This window comes from Pyxicephalus adspersus, chromosome 1 (genome assembly GCF_032062135.1).
Source record: "Pyxicephalus adspersus chromosome 1, UCB_Pads_2.0, whole genome shotgun sequence".
Lineage (NCBI taxonomy): Eukaryota > Metazoa > Chordata > Amphibia > Anura > Pyxicephalidae > Pyxicephalus > Pyxicephalus adspersus.
The window spans coordinates 133,723,645-133,733,968 of NC_092858.1; the positions used below are offsets into that span (position 1 = coordinate 133,723,645).

General features: G+C 38.8%; 1 protein-coding gene across 2 annotated transcripts in view; it reads left to right on the plus strand.

Moving 5' to 3' along the window:
- LOC140341882 (interleukin-5 receptor subunit alpha-like) overlaps positions 1–7,896 on the plus strand; it is a 30,212-nt gene extending 22,316 nt beyond the window's left edge. For both annotated transcript variants that reach the window (XM_072427815.1, XM_072427823.1), the window contains 3 exons: positions 3,921–4,011; positions 6,919–7,006; positions 7,643–7,896. In XM_072427815.1, coding sequence (XP_072283916.1) covers positions 3,921–4,011; positions 6,919–7,006; positions 7,643–7,753 — 290 coding nt within the window. In that variant the 3' untranslated portion in view covers positions 7,754–7,896. The remainder of the gene's footprint in view (positions 1–3,920; positions 4,012–6,918; positions 7,007–7,642) is intronic.
- Positions 7,897–10,324: the final 2,428 nt, after the last annotated feature.

The window sequence follows — 10,324 nt, forward strand, 5'->3', positions numbered from 1 at the left end:
AGATGGCAGCATCAGGAGACCACAGAGTGGCAAGGTGACATAGTGTGGAGATGGCAGCAGCAGCATCAGGAGACCACAGAGTGGCAAGGTGACATAGTCTGGAGATCGCAGCAGCAGCATCAGGAGACCACAGAGTGGCAAGGTGACATGGTGTGGAGATCGCAGCAGCAGCATCAGGAGATCACAGAGTGGCAAGGTGACATAGTATAGGGATGGCAGCAGCATCAGGAGACCACAGAGTGGCAAGGTGACATAGTATGGAGATGGCAGCATCAGGAGACCACAAAGTAACCCAGTAACAGAGTAGGGCGGTGGGTGGAAATACAAGTACCCGCTGATGAAGGTGGGTGAAGGAAGGAGCACTTGGCATCTTATGTGTGGCATCAGGCGGGTGGCAGCATCAGAGTAGTAGCTGAGGCAGATAGCCAGAAGTCGGTCTAACATATGGAGGGTGGAATTCCAATGGGTGGAAACGTTGCATATCACCCTATGTTGGGGGATGCCATTCTGCCGCTGCAGCTCAAGGAGGGTGTGCTTTGCGGTGTACAAGTGGCTGAAGTGCATGCAAAGTTTCCTGGCCATTTTTATGATGTCTTGCACATGGGTGGCAGACTTCAGGAACTGCTTGACAACCAGATTGAAGACGTGTGACTTCCTGTTGTCGGTCACCATGGTTCCGATTTTGAGTTGTCGCGGAGAAAGCCATGATTAGATTTCTTGATGAATCACGCGGAGCAGTTCCTCCCCTGTGTGACTCCGTTCGCCCAGGCAAACCAGGTGCAGAACAGCGTGACACCTCTGTGCCCTGCACATGTGGTATGCTGGAGGGGCACTGTGAATTGTCCCTGCAGTGGAGGCTGAGGACACGGTGGAGGATGAGGAGGCAGAGGCAGATGTTGTCAAAGGGCCAGCGGCGTGAGGACGTGGAGGCGGAAGCGGTGTCACCTGGCCAAGTTGCTGGTGTGGCTGCGCAGGAATCACATTCACCCAGTGGGCTGTAAAGGACATGTATTGGCCCTGACCGTAGTTACAGCTCCACACGTCAGCGCTGCCGTGCACTTTGGCAGACACTGACAAGCTCAAGGACTGGCCCACCTTCTGTTCTACATATTTGTGCAGGGCTTGTACTGCCTTTTTCGCAAAGAAATGACGGCTTGGGACTCTCCACCTTGGCTCGGCACAAGCCATCAGTTCTCTGAAAGGTGCAGAGTCCACCACTTGGAAAAGGGAGGGTCTGCAGCACCAGCAACTTGGACAGGAGCACATTCAGCTTCTGCGCCGTTGGATGAGTGCACGCATACTGTTGTCTCTTGGCATTTGCTTCGGTGATCGATTGCTGACGTAATGACTGGCGAGGAGTAGGAGGAGAAGGAGCAGGAGCATCTGGACCAGCAGAAGATGGAAATGATATACAGCTCCCTTCGGCTGAGGTGGTGGAGCCTTGACTACCTGAAAGCCAGTGCTCTGCCAAGTGCGATCGGCTTCATCATCATTGAGTAGTGTATGTGATGTCCTCCTCAACGGTCTCTGAGTCAGGAACCTGACCGCTCGCAACACCCCCTCCCACGCCACTCTCCTCATCACTACTTGCCTGCCTAGCGGAGGAAGCGGCGGATGTCTCCCCCAAAACTTGGCTGGGCAGTAGCTGCTGACTGTCCTCTACTAGCTCGTCCTCTCTGTATAGTGAAGCTGAGCCCACATCATACAATACTTCTGTGGCTGAGGGAACAGCAAAGGACAGAGGTAGGTTGAGGACAGGGGAGGGCACAGGGCCTGCCTCTGGGCCATGCCAACTAAGGGTGTGTCTGACAAACCCACCGACTGTTGGCTGGGGGTGTCTGATGCCACGTGGGATGAAGTGGATGACCGAGTTAACCAATCAAGAATCGCTGGGTTGCTGGTCAAGACACGACCGCTAGATGACACCTGGAGCTCAGGCCTCTCGCTGCGACTCCTGCTGACATGCCCCCCTACTCTGCTGCCACCTCTGCCTGTGCCAGAAACATTTAGGCCTCTGCCACTCCTCTGTGCATGGCCTGCCACTTCTCTGTCTGACATACTTATCTTTATTTTATCTTTTTGTACTCAAATATGTCACTAAACGCTTTCACCACAAATAACTGCAACAGTGAAGTGCGTATATATTTTTCTTTTTGTACTGAAAAAGGCCACTAAACGCTTTCACCACAAATAACTGCAACAGTGAAGTGCGTATATATTTTTCTTTTTGTACTAGCGTCTTATACGGCGAAAAATACAGTAACAGTGGAAGACAAAAGAATTTGTAGGAAATATATATATAGGTAGTGTGAGGGTGGAATAGGTAGCAGCGTTAAACTCACTAGTGTGAATGAAAGACTGTTAGGGACCTAAAACAGAATATAAAGGTTGAATTAAACCTAATGTGCTTCTGTATACTAACATTTGTCTTAAATGTTCTCTGTCCTGTTCATTTATAGTTAGACATTTTACTAAAGATTTATGGGCTGTTCAATCAACAAAGATAATTATTATTTTGAAAGGGAATATTCATTTAGCTTAGTGTATTAAGTGAAGATTAGCGGATTCCAATCATCAGATCATTTTCAAACTAGACAATTTTGTATAAATATAAACATGGGTTAAATACAAATACATGTGTGTCAAATATAAAAAAATATATTACTGATATTAACCACACACATAACAGGATACAATATGTTTGCTATAGTGGTTGTGCCAAACAAAAAATAATAAAATTTGAAAAAATAAAAGTATGTAGCTACAACAGTAGGTACAGAATGAAGAATCAAGATGCAAGAAAATAATTGTGGAGCAACAGCAATATGTAGTGGGAGGGGGTTAAAAAATCCAGTCTGGGTGTCAAAAAATATAGTTAGCTTCACTACCTGAAATATTGGATATATCAGTTATAAGGTGTGCATACATTGGACATACACTCTGGGGTTAGATTTTTATCTCTTACATCATCTGTCAAAAAAGAGATATGTTGCCTGTTATTGGTAACCAAGGACGGGACTCCAGTTTTTCCAAATGGCAAATCTTGGAGTTTCTCAGTTTGCAAACATTAAAACACAAATTTTAGGCTTTTGCCATGGTAAAAACCAGTTTCCAGCCAGTTGTTTGCCTTACAAACTGCTTTCTGAATGGTGGTTGTATGGAGGGGGTACTGTCCCTCACAACCCCAAGCCCATAGGCATGTTGTCAGTAACAGCTCTCCGGTTACTAACATACACAATGGGCAATGTTTTTGTTGGCTAGTTGTGATGGGGCAGTCGCTGCTATTTTCCTTTGCAACATGATCCCATCAAAAATTGTTCTGCTGAAAGGGCTCTCATCCAATGCCCCTGATTCATCAATAAAATCCGGTACAATTTCAGATCGCGAATACGAATGCGCGACCGATAATCCGATTCTGCTTGATGAATCAGGGGCAATGAGTTTTGATAAACTTCAAAAAATTTTAACCAAACCTTTAGCAAACAACCAGGACATGAAACATGCTTGTTGCCTTACTGTCATGGTGATGCACTCTTTTCAGTACTTTGAGTCACTGATATTCATACAAATATGAAAATTTACTAGCATTTTCATAAAGAAGTAATTTTTTCACAGCATGTACTGTACCCAATTTCTTTGAGGTAATATCCAACAATTTACAGTCATATTTTTCAGAAGTCAATGGTCCGTGGTATATTGGTAATACATTTTTCTGTTGGTAATGTTAATACAAGCAGCGACACCATAAAACTTTGTATTAACAAGCATTCAAAAAAAATGGAATTAAAATAGGAGGAAATCATGGAACAGATGGCAGCAATAATACCCTATATCACATTCAGACAGATGTTTGGGTTTCATTATTTTCTGTATGAATACAGTACTGATATATGTTACTAAATAATATTTTTGCATTTTAGACAAAGAAATCTATCCAATTTGGATCATAATTTGGATTATTGTAATAACTTCAGTGGTAGTCATGTTTCTTCTGCTATACCTGTTAAGAAGGTTTGTATCTTTCTCAAAGCTTCCCTAAATGCATTTGCTACTAATGCTTTAATCCAAAATGATTTTGCTATTACTTCTTTTATTCAAAACCATTGCATGTATTTTTCATTATTTGCTATAAAAGATAAAACAGTATAATAACTCTATAAAATAAATACACTGTAAGGTAATGTAGGCCACCCAAGACATAGCCACCTACTTTAGAGATAAAATTTTCAAAATCAGACATGATGTCTCTGCTCACTGTGCCACACGAACCATATCCACCCCTTCAACCTGTAAAACATCACTAACCTCCCTCAGCCCTGTTACTGTGGATGAAGTCTTCTCTCTTCTCTTATCATATCTATCTACTACCTGTCCGCTTGACCCCATTCCCTCTGATCTACTTTGTGTCCATTCCTCCACCCTGGCCTCCGCACTAGGTCAACTATTCAACCTTTACCTCTCTAATTGAATCTACCCATCCACTTTCAAACATGCCATACTTCTCCCTATCCTGATGCAGCCCTCACTAGACCCCTGTCTACCTTCTAGCTACTGTCCTATTTCCCTTCTTCCATATATTTTCGAACTTCTTGAGCCCCTGGTCTACAAAAGACTTACCGATTACCTGAACACTAACTGTCTTCTTGACCCTCTCCAGTCTGGCTTTCGAGCTGCCCATTCCACTGAAACAGCCCTTACTTAATGGCCAATGACCTCCACAGAGCTAAGTCTCAAGGCAACTTTTCCTTCCTCCTTCTCCTAGATATTTCCTCTGCATTTGACACTGTTGATCACCCCCTTCTAATTCAAATCATGCGCTACATTGGTATCAGTGACATTGCTCTCTCTTGGTTTGCTTCCTACCTGCCTGACTATTCCTTTCATGTTTCTTTCAGTGGTAATTCCTCCTCTACCACTCTCCTCCCTGTTAGTGTCCCCCAAGGGTCAGTCCTTGGACCGGTTCTCTTTTCTCTGTACACCTCCCCACTCGGTAGTCTCATATCCTCCTTTGGCTTATAGTACGATCTACATGCTAATGACACTCAAATCTATCTGTCCTCCCCAGACTTGTCTCCCCTTGGTCCTCGATAAGGTTTCATGCTGCCTGTTGGCCATATCATCATGGATGATGCCTCTCGGCCACATCATTCCCCCCGCTTCAAATTCCAAATCCCCCTTTAATGTACAGCGCTGTGTAATATGTTGGCGCTATATAAATACTGTTTAATATTATTAATATTATTATTAATATTATTATTAATAATAATAATAATAATAATAATAATAATCATCATCATTACAGGTAACTATGGGATTTTCTTAAATTTCCTTACATCTCCTTTTACACAAGATTTTCATAATTTTCAGTCTGGATTCAGATATTTTTCTAAAATCCAGTTACAAAAATGTGTGAATCCTGGCTAAAAATTGTGCAAATTTTTGTGGAAAACATAACTAGGAGCCTTATTGATATGAAGGCTTCATTATTCTGTGGGTCACCGGGCCTGATTTATTAAAGCTCTCCCAGGCTGAAGAAGATGCACTTTCATCACTGAATCTGGGTGATCCAACAAACCTGGAATAGATTCTTTAAAGTAATTTGCTATTTGTTAGCAAATGTTTTCAATCCTGGACCAGATCCATTCCAGATTTTCTGGATTACCCAGGTTCACTTATAAAAGTGTATCTATTCCAGCCTTGTGGAGCTTTAATTAATCATGCTCATTGTCACAGAACAAGTAATCCAGACCTGAGAATAGTTTTCAAATAGGGAGGACCCCCCCCCCTCCGCACACACACACACTTAGATAGTTTTCACAGGATTACCCTGATGTTTTGATGTTTTCAAATAATAAAATGTGTTTTTTCTCACCCATCTTGTGACTGTAATAAAGTACAAAAAAAAGTTTAAAAAGTATTAAAACAATTTGATGCAGTCTCACATTTTATATTAGAATTATTGTAGTTTTGTACACCATCTTTTCATTCTACAGATCCTCCACTTTTATAAAATATATTGTTTGCTGATCTTCAATAAATGTGTAAAAGCTTACACACACACACGTGTTAGGGTTTGACAGGAAACGGCTTATTATGAGATTTAACCTGCAAAGTTGCTGAAATATATTATGGTGGCATGACCTTATTACTTACAAGGTTGAGAGCAGTATGGCCCAAATAGCGGGTGGGTATACTAAACAAATTTACATGGAAGTGATGATTGAGTCTAGAGTTTGACTATTAGGAGACCTTATTAGTGAGAACAGGTTAAAAGTATTTATATTTCTATGACAGGACATTGAAATAGTTAGCAGGGTTACCCAATCCCATTTTACCAGACTTTCCAGGGAAACACTATTTTTGTGAAAAACAGAAACGTGTAGTCAGAATACATACAGGTTAGTGGGAATGTTAAAGAGGAAATGTTCAATTTGTATACTTTATATTAAAGGGACCCATATATTTATAATTGCTCTGTCATGTAGACCAATAAATGATGTGTTTTAGGTGAAGGAACCTTATTGTTTCTTGGAAGACAAACAAAGTGTATGTCACATTAGTGAATCTTAGTTGAGCTGTAGACTTAAACTTCAGCAGACATTGGACTAAACTTCTGTGTCCATGGTGGGATGTGATGGGGTTGATGGCGTGAAGTATGGGTTTGTTTTGCAACTAACCCCTAGTCATTACCAGAACTCTTTCATTTGTTTCTGCTTTTCATGATTTCATCTGAAACTTTAAAATGAAAGAGAGGCAGAAGAAACAATAATATTTAGGAATACCTTGAAGGTTGTCATAGAAAGGAGAAATAAATTGGGAATGAATATCAGTACACTTGATGTAAATTTTGTGTTAATTTGATATTTCACTAGTTTGTTATGTGCAAATCTTTAATTTTTATGTTTTAAATATTCACAGGTATGTGAAGAAACTGATTCTTGTTGCAGTTCCAGGTCCTTCTAAGAAAATAAAATCTTCATTGTCTTCAAACAATATAAACGCACAGGTAAAAACTACATTAGTAACTTTGATTTGTAAAATATTTATTCATTACTTAATAAAAACATGCATAAAACAAGCAAAACAACAAGCATATCATGTCAAATACATGAGAGTAAAATATTCTTGTGATTAATAATTACAGTTATCCTGACGTTTTCTGTAATTTAATAAACTGCCCAAAATGGGGAAGCCATGTGTGAAACACTAAGTACTTTCAATAACCTATAGAGCCATTATAATCAGAAATTACTTGAAGTAATTGTTTTCTGTATCAGTTGCTCACTTGGTTGTGGAGGAACTTATTTACAACATTGCTTGAGCTTGAGTATTGAATGGAGATCCTTTTCTTTATATGTGTATATACAGTATATATATCTATCTATCTACCCAATTTTGTGCCTAAATTAGGTAATATCCCTTTTTGATTTCTTTGGTAAGAGTGGATGGCTCACTTACTTTGGAGAGTTCTTTTCCCACTGTCGTGTCTCTTGCAAGAGGCAGAAGGTATAGGGAAATATCTCAAATGTAATTAGAAAATGGTATAATATAATTCATATAGAAATTATGTAGTTTGATAGGTAGTTTAATATAAAATATGCACTGTGATTAACTCTGTTTTCTTTTTTTGTCTTTTTTATAGAGATGTATTGCAGTGCACAATGAACAGCCTGTTCCTATCACAGAAATTGAGATAGTGAATTGCCTGATGGACAGCCTAGAGAGCCAAGACCTAAACAGCAACAATATTTAGTATAATACAAATACTATATAGAATATTAGATGTGGACAATTATAGTACATATATTTTTATATATATATATGTAATCTTATTTCAGCTTTTTCATCTGCTGCTTTAATACAATAAACTGCATGCACTTTTAAAAAGAAAAATAAGAGGCATGGTTGGTCATTTTGTCTTTCAGCATATCATAAGTTCTATATAAATCCTCAAGGATAGCATGCTAAAAATTATTATTTATTAAAAAAATGGAATGAACACAGTAACACAGAAATCTCTTATGTGTTTCTAGGTTTATGTTGCTTTGTTAAGAAAAAAAAGTAAACCATAGTACTGTCATCCTTCAAGATGTTTTAGCACTTAGATAATGTGCTAAGACCAACCTGGAAGGCTGATAATGTTGCCTTGAATGCATTATTTCTGTAACTTCTAGTATTGCTGTTACTTATGGCTCTGACATGTGCTATTATAGAAATGTTATGTTATTTCTAATATTATCAAACCGTTTAAAATCAAAACCATAGGTATTAGGAAAAATAAGTGTATAAACATGTATACTTACACACAGACCAAGCTGGCAAGTTTGTGTACTGCACAGACACCCATGAAACTGACCTGATTCTAGAAACGCAACAGTATCTGGCTAGAAAACCAAAACAATTAATTTTTCTTCCAAGATCAATAGGTCATGAGGATTCTATGCTGGATCACTTTTTGTGTTGATTAATGTAGCTGAATGTTATTCCCCATGGTGCTCTACACTGTATATGATACAAGGTGGAATAATTCAAAACATAACATAAAAAATAGATACAGTATAACTAATAAAAATTAGGTTTCAAATGCTACATGCATACTGTGCAATATTATAACAAAGTACATATGCTAATAGCAAGATATATTAGAAAAGAGAAAGCCAGCTCTATAGTGAACAAATGAGTTATATTCACTATGACTTTGGAAGATGTTCTTGGAGGTTTGCCTAACCCATTCGAAGTGAATGGCATTCTGCAAACCTAAGAACTAAAGCTGCTAAAGTAAATAGCGGAAAGCATCCGAGTTAGCTACTGGATTTTTGGGGGTGGTGTGGTACTGCCAATGGTACCACTGCCCACTATGCACTTTAGGCCATTGGCAGGAGCTGGTTCTGGAAGTTTTTCTTTTGGTTGGTAGTTGTTAGGGCTGTTATTACCATCAATCATAAAGCAGACTACAAGGTAAACAACCACCTGGCATGGCAACTGCTTTTTAGTTTTCAGCTTGAGAATGGTCATAATAGACTCTGATTCTAATCTCTACTGCTCCCACAAAAGGGTATTCGTTAAGAGACTTACTCTCATCTCTATTTCTGGTGACAAATCTAACATTTTGTATTCCCAGTGACTTTCTGTTAATTGACAAGAATCACCATTACAAATATAGAGAATAAAATCACCTTGTGTGGACATAGTCAGCAATAGCAACTTTGTAAAAAAAAAAAAAGCATCAAAGATAGAACCAGACCACAAAATGTTTCAGTAACAGGGATGTGCCACAAAGGTCTCTAAAGTTACAATGACCACCAAAAGTCAAAGGTTGCTGGTGAAGTATCTAGTTTCACAGCGTGGTGCTACACACAAAGGAATTAACACAATTTATAATATTAAAGTTGATGGGCGACCTAATGCACCAAAAACTGGACATGTGCTATTTTTGGGAATGCACTGCAATGTAGAATAATGTGTTGTGCAGCACTGCAATGCCTTTCAATTGGCATGAAGCAATAATGTCAGTGACTGAACTGTACAAATCCACATTTCTAAAAGCATTCAGATAAACTGGTGACATTTTGAGCTGAGCCATTTTCTTTTCAAACCTGTTATCTTTTCAAAATAAATGCAACCGCACATTACCAATTTGCAAGTAATATACATAAGTGCAGGGACAAAAGCAAAAAAAGCAAAAAAAGTTTTCATATTATGACTTTTTTTTGTGTCTAACTAAATATGTTAGAAATTGAAGCTTTAGCAGCAACTTGACAACTTTTTGCCTTTGCTTACCTCTATACTTATTCCTGTTATCGGTCATTATTTTTGTTCACTTTGCAAAATTAACAATATCATTGAAGGTTGTAAACTTTTTTAACCCTAAATGATGAAACACATGCAAAAGAAATACAAATGAAAATACACAGGATGACACTTAATTGTTTGATTGAAGTTATTACAACTGTGTTTCATTTACATTCATTAACATTCATTTTGCAAAGTCAACCATCTCTGTCTTTTAGGTAGTTAATCCAAATCTGTTTACACACAAGCAGGACTTCCCAGCATTGGCAAACCAAACCAGGGAAGATTTGCTCATCCCTAGTTATCAAATGGAACTATTGAGAGCTATGGATGACCAGGGAGGTATACATTTTTGGTCAATGTTCGTTTTCCTGTAGCCCTTGCATGCAGATTTTTCAAACTTGAAGCAGTGTTTCAGGGCTTAAGCAAAGTAAAAATTTGCATTATTTTATTAAAAGTGTTGCTTGATTTAAAATCTGTAGTACAGTGACAGGGTCACTTTAATTATTTACTTGCTTAAGCTACAGACAAA